This window comes from Xyrauchen texanus, chromosome 7 (assembly GCF_025860055.1).
Source record: "Xyrauchen texanus isolate HMW12.3.18 chromosome 7, RBS_HiC_50CHRs, whole genome shotgun sequence".
Classification (NCBI taxonomy): domain Eukaryota; kingdom Metazoa; phylum Chordata; class Actinopteri; order Cypriniformes; family Catostomidae; genus Xyrauchen; species Xyrauchen texanus.
In genome coordinates this window covers 47393885-47413948 of record NC_068282.1, presented here as the reverse complement: position 1 = coordinate 47413948, position 20064 = coordinate 47393885, and the positions used below count along the sequence as shown (strand labels likewise).

At 36.8% G+C, this 20064-nt stretch overlaps 2 protein-coding genes across 7 annotated transcripts in view; both read left to right on the top strand.

Moving 5' to 3' along the window:
• Positions 1-9489, top strand: part of LOC127647013 (receptor-type tyrosine-protein phosphatase F-like) — a 321133-nt gene extending 311644 nt beyond the window's left edge. For 3 of the 5 annotated variants that reach the window (XM_052131055.1, XM_052131057.1, XM_052131054.1), the window contains 5 exons: positions 2887-3013; positions 3212-3337; positions 3419-3573; positions 4734-4869; positions 4986-9489. In XM_052131055.1, coding sequence (XP_051987015.1) covers positions 2887-3013; positions 3212-3337; positions 3419-3573; positions 4734-4869; positions 4986-5054 — 613 coding nt within the window. In that variant the 3' untranslated portion in view covers positions 5055-9489. The remainder of the gene's footprint in view (positions 1-2886; positions 3014-3211; positions 3338-3418; positions 3574-4733; positions 4870-4985) is intronic. The other 2 variants (XM_052131058.1, XM_052131056.1) reach the window with 1 other exon arrangement.
• A 1237-nt stretch (positions 9490-10726) lies between these two features.
• The window catches only part of LOC127647014 (lysine-specific demethylase 4A-like), a 32754-nt gene continuing 23416 nt past the window's right edge, over positions 10727-20064 (top strand). Inside the window, exons 1-10 of one of the 2 annotated variants that reach the window (XM_052131061.1) lie at positions 10727-10833; positions 12301-12460; positions 12613-12788; positions 13624-13738; positions 13889-14082; positions 14185-14234; positions 14321-14424; positions 16528-16665; positions 16801-17231; positions 19785-19939. In XM_052131061.1, coding sequence (XP_051987021.1) covers positions 12314-12460; positions 12613-12788; positions 13624-13738; positions 13889-14082; positions 14185-14234; positions 14321-14424; positions 16528-16665; positions 16801-17231; positions 19785-19939 — 1510 coding nt within the window. In that variant the 5' untranslated portion in view covers positions 10727-10833; positions 12301-12313. Of the gene's footprint in view, positions 10834-12300; positions 12461-12612; positions 12789-13623; positions 13739-13888; positions 14083-14184; positions 14235-14320; positions 14425-16527; positions 16666-16800; positions 17232-19781; positions 19940-20064 lie in introns of both variants that reach the window. The other variant, XM_052131059.1, reaches the window with a different exon arrangement.

Sequence of the window (20064 nt, the reverse complement as noted above, 5' to 3'; positions counted from 1 at the left end):
GTTCTCTGCCTCCCTTTTCCTCTCTGACCTTGCCAGAGATGGCATACAAAGAAACTTCAGTCAACTTAGCTACAAAAAGCATTTGAACATGTTTGGTTCATTCACAGAAAGCAATTTAGAGTTAATAAGAATCAAAGCATAATGAGGATTAATAAACATTGAATTTCGACAGATATTCTTCTAAAAATCTTTATTTGTGTTCATCTGAAGCAACAAAGTCATACACATTTGAGATGGCACGAGGGTGAATAAATGATGAGAGAATTTTCATATTTGGGTGAACTGTTCCTTTAAAGCTATGGCCATTTGTGCAGCCCACCAACAGCATTTGAGCATCCAGCAGTATAAAAACACCCACTACAACCAACAATACAGCAACTTGGCGACCTGCTGTGATAAAATCGCTGTGAATGTGTGAACGGTGCCTGAGGAGGATGATGATGAAGTTGGATTTAGACATCAAACCACCTCTTTATCTCAGAAAACTTTCAGCAGACACCTGCGGTTCTTACAGCGGGGGTCTCCTAAAAACATCCACGAGTGTCCTTGCACAGCTTAATGTGACATAGCATGTGTGATCTAAACTTTTGTGCTGTGTGGGCCTGCCAAAGATCTGCTGCTTTACCAAGAAACTGTTTCTCTCTTTCTGTTGTTCCAAAGTGACATCAGCGTCTGTCTCTCTCACTCGTTTTGTCTGCATGTTCTCAATGCAGCGTGTCTGAGACTTTATCTCCCTCTCTGTCTTCTCATGCTTATGGAGTCACAGCGTCCCCTGCTGTCAGCTTACAGGGATCACTGCTCTATTAGTCCTGCCACATCACTACTAATGTATTATTCAGGGTCTCTTTCCAGTCCTTGACAATTCATGGAAATTAGTCTTGGAACTGTATATTGTGAATATATATATGTACTTTTTTCTTGTTTGCTCTGCTGTAAAATATTTAATTGTGTAGATATTGCTCTTTTTGTGTGTTTGTGTTGAGTGTGTCAGCAAGAAACGTCAGTCTATCCTTTTAAGGACCTATTGGAGACATTTGTATACTAATATGTATTCATTTTTAGTAGAGTTTGACCAATAATCAGATTTTTTTTTTTCCCCGATATTTGCACTTTTTGGGTTAATCGTTTTTTCAACATCGGATTTATGAAAATATCAGTCTATAAAGCTTTTTTTTTAACCACTTCAAGGTAATATACAAATCTAAAAATGGGACAAGGTATCACAGAAAAGAGGGAGGTGACAGCATTTCACTACATTTGTAGTGAGCAACATTGCAAACTGTCAAATACACACTTCCCTTTCAGATTTCTGCCAAAATAAAAGCTCATGGTGAAGGGAAAGTAAATTGGACAGAAATGTACAAAACAAATATAATCCTATAATATAATAATAATATAGTATTATTATTATTATTATTATTATTATTTTATATTAAAATTCAACTGGGCTCCAAAGAGTTATTTAATATGGACCATTACATTTATATGAAGCTGTTTTGAAAGTGTGTGTGTTAGAGAGAGCGTGTATTTATCACTTTGTGAGAACCAAATGTCCCCATAAGGATAGTAAAACCCGAATTTTTTGACCTTGTGGGGACATTTTGTCGGTCCCCATGAGGAAAACAGCTTATAAATCATACTAAATTATGTTTTTTGAAAATGTAAAAATGCAGAAAGTTTTCTGTGAGGGTTAGGTTTAGGGGTAGGGTTAGGTTTAGGGGATAGAATATAAAGTTTGTACAGTATAAAAACAATTATGTCTATGGAAAGTCCCCATAAAACATGGAAACACTACTGTGTGTGTGTGTGTGTGTGTGTGTGTGTGTGTGTGTGTGTGTGTGTGTGTGTGTGTGTGTGTGTGTGTGTGTGTGTGTTATTATTTATATTAATATTTATAGGTGAATGTTATTTTTTATTGTTGTAGTGTAATGATTATTTGGTAATAATTGTACAAAAAGGCAAAAATTTAAATATTATTAATATCGGTTATCGGACATGGAAACATAACAAATAATCAAATAAAAAAATGTTTATGACATTCTTTTTTTTATAAATATGAGTTGATTTAGTAGTACTCTATTATTTAGTAGCACTTTACAATAAGGTTGTATTTATTTACATTAGTTAACAACATTAGCTAAAATGAATTAACAATGAACAATACTTTTATAGTGTTTATTAATCTTGTTTCATGTAAATATACTAATACATTTTTCAAATTAAAAGTTTACATTAGTTGAGATTATATATATATATATATATATATATATATATATATATATATATATATATATATATAATTAACATTAAACAAGAATCATAAATGCTGACTAAAAATATATATTTTTCAATGTTAGTTCATGATGGTTAATTCATTAACTAATGTTAATAAATACAACCTTATTGTAAAGTGCTACTAATTGTTTTAAGTCAACTATTGTGACAAAAGATTAGTGCCTGATACAGTACAGTATATAAATGAAAATCCACCCCATTATTTTTTTTAAATCCTGTTCTCGTGAATGACTGAAAAAGTATTGAAAATTCATGTGGGGAAGATCCCTGATTTAAAGGCATAGTTCACAAAAAATTGACATTTCTGTAATCATTTGCTTACCCTTGTGTTGTTCCGAAGCTGTATGACTTTCTTTCTTCCATGGAACACAACAGATGATTGGCAGAGTGACAGTCTCAGTCACCATTTACTTTCATTGTGTTCCACAAAATACATGTTTGGAATGACATGAGTGTAAGTAAATGATGAAAGAATTGTCATTTTTTGGGTGTTTAAGCAGTCAGATCTCTCACAATTTTCTCTATGTGTGTGTTGTATGTATGTTCGTTGATTGTGTATTCAAACTGCATCTTCACGTGTTGTTCCTGCAGGCAGCAGAAGGCGTATATAGCCACACAGGGTACTCTCGCCGAAACCACGGAAGACTTCTGGAGGATGCTGTGGGAGCACAACTCCACTATTATAGTGATGCTGACGAAACTCAGAGAGATGGGACGGGTGAGTACACACCCCTGTCATCATCCTACACACACAATCACAAACTTATTCACAATAGAGCTTCTCGATCATTAGCCTCCCTGCTCACATATCAATAAAAAAGGCACTTTCGGAAAGGGTGGGTGGAACTGAATTGGGTTTGGATAGAGACATTTGTGAAAAGGGCCTTATGAACATGTGTGATTTTGCCCTCTATAGGAGAAGTGTCATCAGTACTGGCCTGCAGAGAGATCTGCTAGATACCAATATTTTGTTGTGGACCCCATGGCTGAATACAACATGCCGCAATACATCTTACGGGAGTTTAAAGTCACAGACGCCAGGGTAGGTTTCCTCAGAGGTGACAGTACAACTTGAGCTGTGCCCTTTATTGTTTCATTAAAACACTCATCTGCTCTCTCTAAGGATGGCCAGTCCAGAACGATCCGCCAGTTCCAGTTCACTGATTGGCCGGAACAAGGCGTGCCAAAGACAGGAGAGGGCTTCATTGATTTCATTGGCCAAGTTCATAAAACCAAGGAGCAGTTCGGACAGGATGGACCAATCACTGTTCACTGCAGGTCAGAACAAACAAGCGTGATAATTACTGAACTACATGACACAGTACATTCTTAGTAGATTGGAGTAATGACTACTGAAAATGGGGCTTTGGTATTATGGGTAAACATTTTATTTTTAAATAAATGTAAAACACTTGTTTCAAACTTGCAACATCATTAATGTTTTTGGCTGTATTTTTGATCAATTTAATGCATCATTTGTGAAGAGAAATGGCAATTTCTTTCAAAAATGTAAAATCTTTTAAACGGTAGTGGATATAATATAATATTATATATAATAGAATTTAAACCTTAGTTGCCTAAAAAACAGTTGGTTTTAGAGTTTATTATTTTCCATTGGTTCAAACGTCTATGTTACGTACGTAACCTCGGTTACCTGAGATGAAGGGAACGAGACATTGCGTTGATTAATGGCTTCTTACACGACTTAGTTGAAAGGTCTCTACAATAACACCAATATTCTAATATATATATATATATATATATATATGAAATCTCTGCAAATAATTATTTTCTTTGAAAACAATAATTTGCAGTGTTTTTTGTAGGACATAGACTCAGGAAGGCACTAAGATACCTAAAAAAACAATTTCAACTAGGGAACTTTTTTCACCTTGTGGTTAAGGGCTTCCATGCAGTTCAAACTCTGATTCAATTATGAATTTGTTTCCTCACACAAAAGTCTTCATGAATGCCCCCTTGTTGCATTTTACCTGCTGTGTTTTAGTCAAAATATATGTAGGTAAATGTTGTTTATTACACGGTTCTCTGGAACACTTCTGATTGGTCAAATATGTTTGCATAAATTATAATGAACAATAACCTGTGTAGTTGTCTGCTGTCCCTGGCAACCATTCTCCAATAGTGTGCAAAATTCATGTCTGTAATCTCTTTCTTCTTTTTACATGAGTGGTAAGTAGCCGTGTAGTATTCAGGTTCATTACAGTTAACGGGCCATTAATGCAAAATATACCCCCTCGAGTGATCTTCTTAGTTTCAAATTATTATATTAATGTAGATAATTGAAAATGATTAAATTCCTTCATTTCATTCATTTAGTGAAAAGGTTTGGAATACATGCCTTAATTATTAGCAACTATATTTTTATATCGTTTTCTTGTATGTTTGTACTGAATAGCTCTTTTTTTGGTCACACACAGTGCTGGTGTGGGCCGAACAGGAGTGTTTATCACTCTGAGTATCGTGCTGGAGCGGATGAGATATGAAGGAGTGGTGGACATGTTCCAGACCATAAAAACGCTGCGCACACAGAGACCTGCCATGGTACAGACAGAGGTAACTCACACAAGCTTGATATTCTCACATCCTTTGAAAATCGAAAATTCTGTCATCATTAACTCACCCTCACGCTGCTGAGTGTAACAGCATATGTTCTGTGTGTGTATTTACAGGACCAGTACCAGCTGTGTTACCGGGCAGCTCTAGAGTACCTGGGCAGCTTTGATCACTATGCAACGTAACCACTCCCAGAATGCCTCAGAACGCCACCTCCACAGAGCCGCTACTTTTCTCTGAGCCATAAACATCCTACCTGTTCAGTCAATACTGCTGGAGGGAGAAAGAGAGACAGACAGACGGAGAGAAATGGACAGGGAGATAATTCACTCCATTTGTGTTCTTCTCTCTTAAAACAGCCGCAAACGTTTCATTCTGGTCCCTATATATGCACAGCTCCTGTCTTTTTACCCTGCTGAGTGTATTACCTTACCGCTTTTTTATTATTACCATATCATTATGCTCTTCATGTTCATGATTGTCGTCTACAATTTTCATAATCAGTCATTTTTCCTTTTTTTACTTGTACAAATATCTAAAGATCCTTAAAACTATATACATTTCTTGAGCAGCGAAATTGTAAAGTAATGTTTATTTTTAATAACATATCATGCAAATTCTTTTTTTATTTAATTAGATATTTTAAGCATAAATCAAACTAAATATAATGGTTTATGGGGTATTGAGGTACAACCCCAATTCCAAAAAAGTTGGGACAGTATGAAAAATACTAATAAAAACAAAAAGGGGTGATTTGTTAAATTATATTCAGCCTTTGCTATATTGAAATCACTACAACTACACATTATATGATGTTCTACTCGGGAATGACATTGTGTTTTTTCAATCAGTTGTTTGCAACATGCACCAAAAAAGTTGAGACAGGGGCAATTTAAGACTAGTAACAATTTGAGAAGTTGAAATAACAAGGCGACGTCAAACAGGAGATGTTAAACAGGCAATCGTGTCATAGTAAGGAGTCTCCAAAAACAGCCTAGTCCTTCAAGAGCAAGAATCGTTCAAATTTGCCAAGTGATGCTTCATCAAATAGTCTGGCACTTTGAGAACAATGTTCCCAAAAGACAAATTGGAAGGATTTTGGGCATTTCACCCGCTACAGTGGAAAATATAGTTAAAAGTTTCAAGGTATCTGGTCAAATCTCGGTGCGTAAAGGGCAAGGCAAAAATCACTTCTGATTGTGTGTGATCTCTGATCCCTCAGACATCACTGTCTTAAAGAGCATCATTCATCTGCTATGGATGTCATGAACATGGGCTTGGGATAACTTTAGTAAACCTTTGTTAGTCAACATCACTTGCCGCTGTATCCACAGATGCAAGTTGAGACTTTACAGTGTAAAGGAGAAGCCGTACATCATCACTGTCCAGAAGCGCTGCCGATATCTCTGGGCTCGGTCCTATCTTAGATGGAAAGTAAAACAGTGTAACTGTGTTTTTTGGTCCAAAGAGTCCATATTTCAAATATTTTTTTTAAAAACACAGCCGTCGTGTTCTCCTGGCCAAAGAGGAAAAGGACCATCCAAGCTGTTGTCAGCGTCAGGTCCAAAAGCCAATGTCTGTATGGGCCGGGGTGTGTCAGTGCACATGGCTTGGGTAACTTGCACATCTATGAGAACACGATGAATGCAGACAGCAACATATACTGCCATCCAGCACCGTCTTTTCCAGGGATGTCCCAGAATTTTCAGCAGGACAACTTCAAACCATATACTGGCTGAATAAGCAGAGAGTGCGGGTGCTAGATTGGCCTGTCTGCAGTCCTGACCATCTCCAACTGAGAATGTGTGGCACATTATGAAGTGCACCATATGGCAACGAAGACCGCTTACAATTGTGCAGCTGAAGACCTGCATAATGGATGAATGGGGGAAAATTCCACTTTTTAAACTTAAACTTGTATCTTCAGTGCCCAAATGTTTAATAAGTGTTATTAGAATAAATGGTGATGTTTCACAGTGGAAAACGCTCAACTGTCCCAACTTTTTTGGAGTGTGTTGCAATCATCTGATTTGAAATGACTTCACGTTTAAAAAAAAAATGAAATTCACAAGGTAAAACACCATGTAATGTTTAGATGTAGTGCTTTTAATATAGCAAAGGTTGAATATAATTTACAAATCACTCATTTTTGTTTTTATTAGCATTTTTCATACTGTCCCAACTTTTTCAGAATTGGGGGTTTTAAGAAAAACAGACACATTTTGCCTTCAAGTGCACATGCAAAATCACGACATGTCACGTGTTCATGTGGGAAACAAAATACAGAAGAAGCCAAACTAAAATAAATACCGAAAGAATGAGTGGATAAGTGTAAGTAAATACACCTGCGGTACTTTTACATGACCTATATGTTTTATCACTGCATGGTATCCAGTGTTAGGTAAATTACTTAAAAATAAATATCATAAAAATGATTACTAATTATTGCTTTAAATTTGTACTCAGATTACTTTACTAATTACTTCATTGAAAAAGTAATCACACTACTAATTACTTTACTTTTCAGTTACTGTCTAAAACACTTTTCCACTCAACAATTGAAAATAATGTCTATATTTCTTGTTTATTGTTCTTTCAAGTCATAAACTCAGCACATCATATTTCTCCACAACGACTCCTTACGGGGATTTAATTCCTGTATTCTACATAAATAGTATATTAGAAATAAGCATAAACCTATAATGTACTTAAAAGCAATTAAATCATTGAAAACAGTAACTGTAACCTGATTACAAGAATTTAAAATGTAATGCACTACACTACTTTTTGATTAAAAAAAAGTCATTAGATTACAGTAACTAATCACTTTGTAATTGGATTGCGCCCAACACTGGTGATATTTCACATATTATTAATTAATTTGAACAAAACAAACCTCGAACGGTGAGTCTTTAAATTTATGTTAGTTGACCATTAGATCTGTCATATATAACAAATCAATATTATAAAAAAAACAATAGCACTGAAATTAAAATACATTTGCTAAATAATTGCTTTCCATCATCTTTCATGATGACATGCTTCCAGCGTCTTAGCAAATCAGGATCATCTAGAATTCTGAGTTTGCAACTGGTAAATACGGCTTTGCTTGGTCGCTCGGGTGCTTGGAAATCTTAATTATGATATTTTTGACTGAGAAGGCCTCATACATTTAAGATGTATTAGGTAAATAAGTACATTTGATTCTTCTGGCTTGTTTTAAGGATGTTTAGATATTTTCTACTAGAAAACAAGAACAAATTCTGATTAAGAAAATAACTTTTTGCTGTTTTATTATTATTTTTGTAATATTATTATTGTTGCCATTTCTGTTGGTATATCTGTCAGAAAGTACAATATTTGTATCATTTATGCTGATCATTGTGTATCTAAGGGGTTTGTTTTAATGTTTATTATTATTCTTTTTTGAAATTTTCCTTTATGTTCAATTATTTTAGCACATGTGGACATGTATTTTCACATGACCCAAGTTATTAATACTAAAAGAGGTGTATTAAGAGCTGCTGAGGATTTCTTACTTTTTATCATTATTATGATATTTCAATGATCTTTTATTTTGATGGTAAAGGGGGAATCTTTTATATATATTAAAAAACAAAACTTTTCACCTCCTGATACTTTAGAAAAACAATATAATCAAATACAAAGGATGAAATGCTTACACCAGATTTAGCGACCTGAATGAATCTGCTGTCGTTAAAGAAAACTGAATAAACTAATGAAATGAGAGAACACAGTCTGCTCGAAATAGCAGTAAACTGTCATTATCTGGAAACTCTCAACACTTGCTGCCACAGCAAAGTCTTTGTTTCAAGCTGGGTCAGCAGAGGTTAAAGGTCAACTCGTACTAACGGCCAGGCCTTGACCTGACAAACTTGCACGCACATGTACAGCCGTCACGCACGTCCAGTGAACCTCAGAAATCGCCGTTCAGACTAGCAGCTGAAGTGCTTTGGCTGATAGTGAAATGAAATTACTCAACTCACCAGCTGAGATTGAAAACAATCCTGAACTCTCCATATGTGGTATTAACGGACATCCGATCATTTTTCACTGTGGCTCTTGAAGACAAATCTCCTGTAACGTCACAACTGCATCATTGGACTGAAAATGTGTGCATACTTGAGCGTTTCTTTTCTCCTATGGCCTGAGCACAAAGATGAAATATGAGCACATTGTAAGAAATCATTTCACTTTGTGTTCACAAAGATACAAAACCACAGTAAATCTGTTGTACAGGCAACAAATCGGTTGTGTCTGTTTTCTATTTGTTAATAAAAAAGGATAGAAATATGTGTTAATAAAACGCTTAATTGGGGGTTTGTACATTGTTATTGTGGGGCTTTGTATCGCTGAATCCTCCTTCCCTTGACACATTTCCTGGTGAACAGATGGCTTGTTCCTCTCCGGTGTGTCTGTGCCTCTGCCAGAACCTTAGACTTACCCAGCCATGCGAGCCAATACACTAGCCACTGCAGTGTAATCTGAAGGCCTTCATTGTTTGGACTGAATTCTGCTGGTTTTACATATTCATTCTTCTTGGAACACCTGGAAAAATCAGTCCTGCTGCAATCAGTTCTACATATGGATAGAAAAGTTTACTAATTAAACTGCAACCTAATCATTTCACTAATTAAGCACAAGTTATCCCTTTGTTCCAAGGTCAGAGTTGCTGGTTCGGATTGAACTTGGTAATTAACACATACTCAGGCCCAGTCAACAGTTTGTACACAATAATCACTGTCACTGCTGGAGGTCCACAAAAAATGTAAAAACACATTTTTAATTGGTGGTTTGAAAACCTCCAGCAACTGACAAATAATACTTTGAAAATATGTCCAAAGATTAATTTGAGTTTAGAAACTGAATTCAGAAACTTTAGATTCAAATATGTTTGTTCAAGCACAAATGAGATACACACACACACACACACACACACACATATACACATACATCAAAGATAATTAGTATAACTGACACTGTCTAGCCATATGGGGCCACATAGGCTATACAGACAATGAGATTACTTCAACAACACACTCCCCACCCCCCAAACACACATCTATAAGAGCAATTGGATGTTTATATAGATTTTGTATATTTGTATAACTTTACATGTCATATAAAGCTCATTTATGGGATATCTTGTTATATCAGAAGTCATATAGAGCCATATGTGTGAGTATATAAAGATTATATTGTAGAATATTTGTATGCCTTACATAAATCTCTGCCACATTGAGTCATATAAATTGCAAATATTTAGATTGTAAAAAAGATATCAGGACTATATGTAACACCCACTCAATTCATCTTTATGGAGCCACATGTAAGTAAATATATAGTATATAATATATAGTATTTCTACATCTCACCTTACACATCCCTATAGCCATTTAGGTATACATAATGTGTATATTCTAGGCTATATATTAGTGTGTATGGCGAAAGTTCATTCTTTAGTGTCTGTATCATTTATATTGTGCCATATGGATGTATCCAAATAATCCATATAATCTACATATTCAACATCTACAGTATATAACTATAAATTAGATGGCTGGAAAGGGTCTGGGGTCCCATAGAGTATTTTTACAAATAAACTACACTACATGACCAAGATAATACTGAAATATAAATAAAGAGTGATTTTTACAAATTAACTGTTTATTTTATATCTATATAGCCCCATATGGATGTATACAAGTAAGTTTATAAATAATGTTAATTATGTATATTCTATATCTTTATGGCCCCACAGGAGTCATATGGAGTGAGTTGATAAGCGGGGAACGCCTTCTTCCATCTTTGTAAATAGTGTTTGTGCGCATGCGCAGTCGGCTGCACTCTAATGGAAGACATGTCTGCAGTATAATCGTGTTTTTCTGCGCTGTTTCTCTGTGTTTGTGCACTCAACAGCCCACAGCCGAGCCCTCAACACCCGTGAGTAAACCCGTCTGCTCTCCTCATAGAAACTGTCGGGTTTCAATGCGTGTGGAGTGATTTAATGTGTGTTTCTGTGCGTGAATCTCGCTGTTTACAGGAGTTAGCCATCAAGGCTCATCAAAGTTTGGAGCAGATCAATACTTAATGTAATAACACAGTTATACACTATAACGAGCTGTTAATATCATGTGTTATTGAGTATTACCGCGTGTGTGTGTGTGTGTTAAGCTGGAGGTGTGTGTTTGTGTTATTTCAGCAGTTTTAGCCGTGTGTATACTCGTTGTGTTGTTGTTTTGTGTGAGTTTGAGAGAGCTTTGGGTCAGAACTTTAAAAGAGAACCTGATTATAACCAGTATTGGGTAAGTTACTCCAAAAAAAAGTTATTAATTACTAATTCAATCTTCTACATTGTAATTAGATTACTGTACTCGGTCTGAAAAGTAATTAAATTACTCATTACTAATTACTTTTCTAAAACCCATATCAACTTTGACCAGATGGACAATAAAAGGATAGACATCAAATTATTATTTTATTTCTTTCTTTTTGTCTCCCCTTTTCTCCCCAATTTGGAATGCCCAATTCCCAATGCGTGGTGGCGTAGTGACTTGTCTCAATCCGGGTGGCGGAGGACGAATCTCAGTTGCCTCCGCGTCTGAGACCGTCAATCCGCGCATTTTATCACATGGCTCGTTGAACACGTTACCACGGAGATGTAGCGCGTGTGGAGGCCCACACTATTTTCCTCGGCATCCATGCTCAACTCAACATACGCCCTCTGAACCACACATTATAACGACCACGAGGAGGTTACCCCATGTGACTCTACCCAACCTAGCAACTGGGTCAATTTGGTTGCTTAGGAAACCTGGCTGGAGTCACTCAGCAGGACTTGGATTCAAACTCACAACTCCAGGGGTGGTAGCCAGCATCAATACTCGCTGAGCTACACAGACCCCCCGATGTGTATTTTTTTATATTAAATAGAAGAATTGCCCTACCGGCTATTATTGTCGTAACATTCTAATTTTTTTTCTCCAGATTGCTGCAATCTGCCCCTAATACATGACACATTCTCATATTTTCATCATGTTTCAACTTATTGAAGTGTAGGTTTTTATTGTAGTAAAATTAACATCAATTTGCTTATTTGCATATCTAAATTAATGGTGTGGTTGAGAAATGTAAAGGTAGATAAGATCTAAATAGCATTAAAATCCCCCAGAAATGCACAACTTTAGTGTTTTTACATTTTCGAAGTTAATAATATTAAATTTCTTTCATTAAAAAAAAATGACACATTTATTGTTTTCGGTGAAATTTGACGACGCGAACAATACAAGTGCGAGTCTAAAACGAACAGTGCACAAGGGTTCATTTTTCCGTAGCATGTCACACGGCAGTATGTTGTAATATTATGGATGTTGTTTTGTTGCTAAAATGTTATCTGTTTCTCTCTTACAGTCCAAGTGTCAGAATGGCTTCGGACTCTGTCTCTCAGAGCTCCCAACTTCCTGGTACCAGGATCATGACCTTTCATCCCACAAAAGACGAGTTCAAAGATTTTAACAGATACATCGCATATATGGAGTCACGGGGGGCACACAGAGCCGGGATGGCTAAGGTTAGCCACTCTTTGTTTACATGTGGTAGATTTAGTCAGTGTCTTTTCAGGTTTATTTTTCAGTTTGCACAGAGTGTGTCTATGTTGTTATTTTGTGTTTTGGGTGAGCATTGGAAGTATGCATTGCTCAGTGTTGTGTATTTTTGGTGTAGGTGGTGCCACCAAAGGACTGGAAGCCGCGGCGCACATACGATGACATCGACGACCTGGTGATTTCCACCCCGATTCAACAGGTTGTGACTGGCCAGTCGGGGCTCTTCACGCAGTACAACATCCAGAAGAAGCCAATGACCGTCCGCGAGTTTCGCAAAACTGCCAACACTGACAAGTGAGGAGCAGAAAACCATACAACATGAAATCAAAATTGACTCTTGTTTGTTTTATTTATTTTTTATTTCCTAGCCTGCACAATTCATCAGCACATGATATTTTATGTTATTTTGTTTGTTCATTTTAGTTTATTATGCATTAACTAACGTTAACGTAAACAACTTTTTATTTTTAAAATATTTTACTATATGTTGAAATTAACATCCATTATAATACACATCGCGAGTACAAGTGGCCGAAATGGGCTTCCTCAGAAGGGTGGTGGGCTTCTCCCTTAGAGATAGGGTGAGGAGCTCAGTCATCCATGAGGAGCTCTGAGTAGAGCCGCTGCTCCTTTGCGTCGAAAGGAGTCAGTTGAGGTGGTTTGGGCATCTGGTAAGGATGCCCCCTGGCCGCCTCCCTAGGGAGGTGTTTCAGGCACGTCCAGCTGGGAGGAGGCCTCGGGGAAGACCCAGGATTAGGTGGAGAGATTACATCTCCACACTGGCCTGGGAACACCTCGGGGTCCCCCAGTCAGAGCTGGTTAATGTGGCTCGGGATAGGGAAGTTTGGGGCCCCCTGCTGGAGCAGCTGCCCCCGCGACCCGACTTCGGATAAGCGGTTGAAGATGGATGGATGGATGGATATAATACACATTTGAATAACCAATAATATTGAAAGCCCACTTTTGATCCAGCAAAATCCCATTGAATAATGTGAAGTCCTTCCCTGCATTATTTCCCATTGAATATTTAGTTTAACTCAGAAATACGTCACTTTACAAACATTTTGTGTGTCGTTTCATGTTGACTGTATTTACAAAGTAAAATGGTTCTCTCACTCTACTATTGCAGATTCTGTAATCCCAGATATGCGGATTTTGATGAACTTGAGAGGAAATATTGGAAGAATTTAACGTTTAGCCCACCATTATATGGGGCAGATGTCAGTGGGACCCTCTATGATCCAGTGAGTTCACATTTACTCTCACTTTTTTTGATAGTTTTTCACTATAATCTCTATAATCTCTCAGTCACAACCATTTCTGTTCTGTTCATAGTGTCAAGACAGTGCTATAAAATAATTGCAATCATACGTGTATCGTTATTCTCATAATAGGATGTGACGGAGTGGAATATTGGCCGCCTGAACACTATTTTGGACATGGTTGAGAGAGAAAGTGCAATCACAATTAAAGGTGTAAACACTCCGTTTCTATATTTTGGGATGTGGAAGAGCACGTTTGCGTGGCACACAGAAGACATGGATCTCTACAGCATTAATTACCTTCACTTCGGAGAACCCAAGTCCTGGTACTGTCACAGCACATGTGTAATATTCATATCACACCTCTTATTCTACTGAAGAGATTTTAAAGGCATTATTACTTGAATATAAAACAAGCTTTTCTACAGGTATGTGGTGCCTCCAGAGCATGGAAAACGATTGGAGCGTCTTGCCAAAGGTACGGTAGTACTCTGTAATTTTCTGACTATGAATTAATTCTCTTCCTCATCAACTCTTTAACACTTCTGATCTGCATTCACACAGGATTCTTTCCTGGAAGTGCTCAAAGTTGTGAAGCCTTCTTGCGACACAAAATGACTTTAATTTCACCATCAATCCTGAGGAAGTATGGTATACCCTTTGAGAAGGTTAGTTAGTTGTGTTTATTTTGCAAAAAAAACTCACAGTTTTGTTTTGTTCTCAGGTCTGAAAATATATATCGTTTTTTCTGAAAAATTAATTATTTTGAGGTTATCAACTAAAATTCGGTGCTTAGTAATGTACATTTTTGTATAGTTGGATAGGACAATTTAATGTTCAATATTTGTTTTAATAATAAATTAGATTAAATATTAATATTAAATATGAATTATATATGTTAAATTACATCACATTTATATAACTTAGTTAATGCAGTTACCTAATTTGATCCTAATTCATCTGGATTACATTTATGAGAATATTTGCCATTAAAAAAGTCTTTATTTGACCAAGTTTCTGCATAATTTATTATTTTCTATGGTGATGTGCACACAAAGGTTCTCGCAAGTACAATTCAGACTAGTAAATATTGTAAAGATTTGTATGTCTCTAAAGTTGTACATATTTTAGATGCTGTCAAGACATTTCAGTGTCTGTCTAAACATAATGTACTAAAATGTACATATACCAGTACTGTCAGTCGATTAAAATACTTTTTTCACAATTAATCGCATGATTTTTCATAGTTAGTCAGGATTAATCGCATCTTTTGAAAGCGCACACATTTGACTATAAATATACATATTTTCCTGTCAAAAGGCACTTATTTTGTTCTTAGGAAAGAAAACAAAACAATATGTAGCTATTAGGGCTCTCAGAACGAGTGTGTTATTGCATGTGATTCATTAAAAAAGTTTAACACCTCCATTTCTCCTAATCGCGATTAACGCATTTACCCGTACCAGCATAAACACTGCTGTGAAGGGCAGAACTTTTGTCATTTTTGTGCCCGCAGTGTAATTACACTGACTCACAAACAGGCACACAACAGCACCAGACCCCTTCTACCAAGGGAGCCTACAAGCTTAGCATAAAACTGCATAACACGCCAGTCCCATAGACATTCTGTGGGCAGAACTGTCCTAACACACTAGTTGATTGTTACGCTCTCTCCTATGATAGAGCTGCAGAAGTTGTTTTCTCAGTAAATAAAATTATCTCTGACAGCACTTCCCTGTCAGTGCTAAAATTATGGAGAAAGGATCTCTTAGCGCTACTTGATGTACAAAACAAGCCCAGATGGGACTTAGAAATAGATACAAATCAAATATTTTTCAGCCTATGTAAGGCTTATTTGAATTACCACTGAAGCACACTAAATCTTAAAAGCGATAGTTCAAAGTGATCAAAGCGATACTCGATGATGGCATTGATGCCCTGACGTGAATCATGAATGCAGCTTCACGATTGCTGTAGCAAAGCGGATAGCCACAGTCTGTGTAGGATGAGAGTTTAAGAGATTTAATGCCCATTGCAATGAAAAAATGCAAACCTTGTGGGGACTAGTTCATGTAATTAGTCAAACTCCCACTTAAAATTTAGTGTTATTTGAATTGGTGATAATTTATTGACTTTCTATTTTTATATTGTGGAAGGCTTTGTTTGGGAAATGTTAATAAAGCATTATATTGGTACATATAGTTTTGTTTTCTATCCTAAGATTGAAATAAGTGAATCGGACAAGAAAAGAAGTATATATAGTGTCAAATTAGCACTTTTAAAATCTGCGATTAACTACAAAAATTATGCAATTAATCGTGATTACATTTTTGGACAGCGTCAAGGCCCGTTTTAAACTCCACATGAAAAGCACTTGCAAACAATGTCTCGTTCTGCATTTTAGTGATAGTTAAGACTTGACATAATTCTGTGGTAATTAAATTGCACCTTACAGTGGCAGCAAAGTGCTTGAAGTCGGGCAAGTGTAGATGTTTTGTGGTTTATGCGTCAGTGTAACGACTCCGGGCGGACACATCACGAAGCTTCTGCCCTTTTCCAACCAGTGTATATGCTGGTTTATGCTTTATTAATGGTAAATGCGTTAATCACGGTTAAGAAAAATGAACACATATAACTTATAATTAATTGCATGCGCTAATGCGTTAACTTTGACATCTGAAATAGGTATGCATAACATTAATACCTTCAAATACGAATGCAATCACCCTGAAAAAAAACCCTCAAAAGTACATTTCTGCTTAACACATCAGGTGACACAGAAGGCAGGCCAGTTCATCGTGACCTTCCCATATGGATATCATGCTGGATTTAACCATGGCTTCAACTGTGCAGAATCCACAAACTTTGCCACACAACGCTGGATCGATTATGGCAAACAGGCGACATTAGTATGTTTTTATCATTTTGTATCTACATATTAGAAAGTCAAAGCTGAAAATGTTTTAAAACTATATGGTACTTTAGATATAGTGGGTTTTTTTGGTCATCTTGTTTGGTTATTTTATCCTATTTACTCATTTCAGTGTTCCTGTCGGAAAGACTTGGTGAAGATCTCCATGGATGTGTTTGTACGTAAGTTCCAGCCAGAACGTTACAAACTTTGGGAAGCAGGAAAGGACAGTGCACCCATTGACCACTCGAAGCCCACCCCAGAGGCAGCAGAGTTCCTCACAGACACAAAGACTGAAAACGGAAAGGGGGAACTAAGCAAAAACAGCAAAACACAAACTGAGGAGAAGAAAGGAGAAACAGAGCGTGGAGAGGAGCAGATGGTAAACACAGAATGTGGAGAGGAGGAGAAAGCTGTACGTTTGTCTGGAAAGGAGGTGAAAGGAGGAACGGAGGAAGCAGATATAGATGGTGGAAAGGTAGAGAAAGGAGAGATGGAGACCGAGACCGTGAAGAAGGATATTTGCATTGAGGAGCCCAGCAGCACTTCTGAGCAAAACAACAGGTGTGTAAAAGTGTTGTGATGTGTACATCAGCAGGTACAAAACAAAGACAGTTTGCTTGGTGTTTTGGTTACTGGTTAAAATAGTCAAAAGAGCCACACCCCCAAGTCTATATGATTTTCTAGTTCTCAGAAATGGTTCAGGTCCCTACTTAAATTAAAGTCTATTTTGTTTTGTTTGGACAATTTAACCAAAATCGCAAGTACGATCACTGAGAAAGAAAGGTTATAGCACACTTCTCTTTAACAAGCTGCATGATTTGAGGTATCATTCATGTCTTTAGCATACTGCAGTTTAATACCTTGGGTTAAGAGGTTTGTTCGAATAACTAACCCTAAGTAGAGCAAGTAACAATTCTTGCTTGAGCAGTAGAGCGCAACAGTTTGGTTCTGGGAGTGAAAATCCCTTTCATTTTCTCCATAGGGGAACCGGTTTTTAATGATATCTAATAAACCTTTAAAGACAGACCTACCGTGAGCTCTGAGGTTGTTAATCGATGGTATATGCTTCTGTTGAAGCCATCACTCCACGTTATTTCAAATGAAATTAAAAAATGGTTTATTTGCAGAATTTCTGGTAGAGAATTTACACACGGGGTAGTCAACTTGTGGCCCGTAGGCCAAATCCGGCCAGCCGATCATCTTTATCTGGCCCTCCGAATGATCAGTGCTTGTTAAAAGTGATAACGCGAAGCGCCACTGAACATGCATGCATGCACATATCCTGACTATAGGCGACCGCCTAGGGTGTCCAATCTGCGTCGAACAAAATGCGCCCTGTGCGTTCCGATAAGCAATTGTGACGCCCTCCAAACTTCCACGGAACATATAGACTGTGTACTGAATGCCTTACTACCATACTACTCTTACTGTTTCTGTTAAACCTGCATTTGGCAAAAACATTGAGAGTGGTATGGATAGTATACAATTGTGAACATGGTCATAGACTGGTCGGAGCGATGCCTGATACGTGTAGAAATATTTACTCTTTTGAGTTGGTTCTTTTCGATTAATTTAGCTAACATGAGGGCAGAATCTTTTGAAGTGCTTTGTCATGCAGTAAAATAGCAACGGGATGCTTTAGAAGACAGAGAACAAAAAGGAACGCAGAATGAAGTGGATATTTACTCACAATTAATTGAAACAAAACCTGCAACTGCATTTAATCATTTGCCAGTGATGAAGGTCATGTGCATGTGCAGCCTGTGAGCGATTGTCTTCTGCAGGTAAAAGCATGTTCTAAATAAAAGTGTATCAAAATACTAACATTACATGAAAGCACTTAAATGTACCAAAAATTGCCAAGTCAATACTATGTTTATTGGACATGTTCCTTGAAGTAACCTAACATATAAACACCATTTATAAGTTAGGTTACTTCAAGGCACTTCTACATTAGATTATTCTTTTCTTATGTGGGTTTATAATTTGTAAACAATAACCCTACAATGTTAACATTATCATTATGTTTTTATTTTCAAAGTGAAGTTCATCAAAACCTATTTGTTTGTTGAGAGTGTGAAATCATGTTTGTTTTTCAACAAGATTAGAAGGAAATAATGGCCAGACCTGAAGATACCCTTGACCATTTTAAATGTTTTTTTTGTTAACATGTTACTTACATTGAAATAGCTAGATAAGATAAATAAGGAACAATGTTTGGCCATCTTTCGAGTTTTTATATGGATAATTTGGCCCATGCAAGAAAGTAGTTGAAGAGCCCTGATCTACACTTCCCATGATCCTGAAGAGAAAAACTCTACCATTCAGAGAATAGCTGCAAACAAAGTGCGCCAAAAGAGCTCTGCAGCGACCGCACTCTTCCATGATTCGTTCTAATGGGTCTCCCTGAACTCTCAAACTACTTGTATATTTGGACATACCTGATTATTTTGCATAAAATCAAAATATTTTGTTGAAGTACTTAAAATGAACAACTTCTGTAGTTCCTTCCCTCATGAAAAACATCTGATACCTTTGTCTTTTTGTCAAATGTTTCAAATACTGTCTGATAATGTTGGGATTCACCTTGTAGCTGGTTGGTTTTGTTCATGGATTAGAACTCTTTTATGAAGAATTTTATGAAATCACAATAGAAAAAAAATGTATGCAAAAAATACTATCGGAACAAAGATGGCAGAAAAAATGGGCGGACGCTGTTCTATAACAGCTAATGACTAGGCTGTGGTGATTGGGCCTAATTCAAGCAGAACAAATTATTTATGATTTATTAACAAATCTGCAGAATTATGCTGAATGGATTAAATATGGTAAAATGTGTTAAACAGAGCTGGGATTAATACACTTTTATTGATAGCTGAAAGCATCTTCAATTTAGTTAAAATATTCACAACATTACCAATAAAGAAGTGAGGTGTTTGAACGGTTTCAAAAATGATGGCATTTCAAATTCTGCAGAAATCTGCTTCTTTGGGATTCTGAGGGTGCAGATTCCTTTCAAAGATACTAATTTGTCATTTTGCAGACAAGTGGGGTTTGATCCTGCAATCTTACATGATGTTTGTCATTTCATCTCTCTTCTTATATCTGCAGTAGCAGTAGTCCAAAGCAGAAACGGCTCAGACCTAGCACTGACACCGGAGAGAAAGATGTGGACAGTAAGGTGAAGGTAGAAGAGGAGGAAGTTGAGAGGAAGAAAGCCAAATTCAGCCAGACTGAGACAGATGAACAATTAATCTCCACTGACCCAGGTAGAGACCTTTATATACAATATACACTGTAAAACTAGATACCTTGTGTGTGTTTTCTCAGCTGCCACACCGGCGGAACACTCGGGAGATCCTCCAGAAACCTATTTAGTTGTCTGAAAAACGTA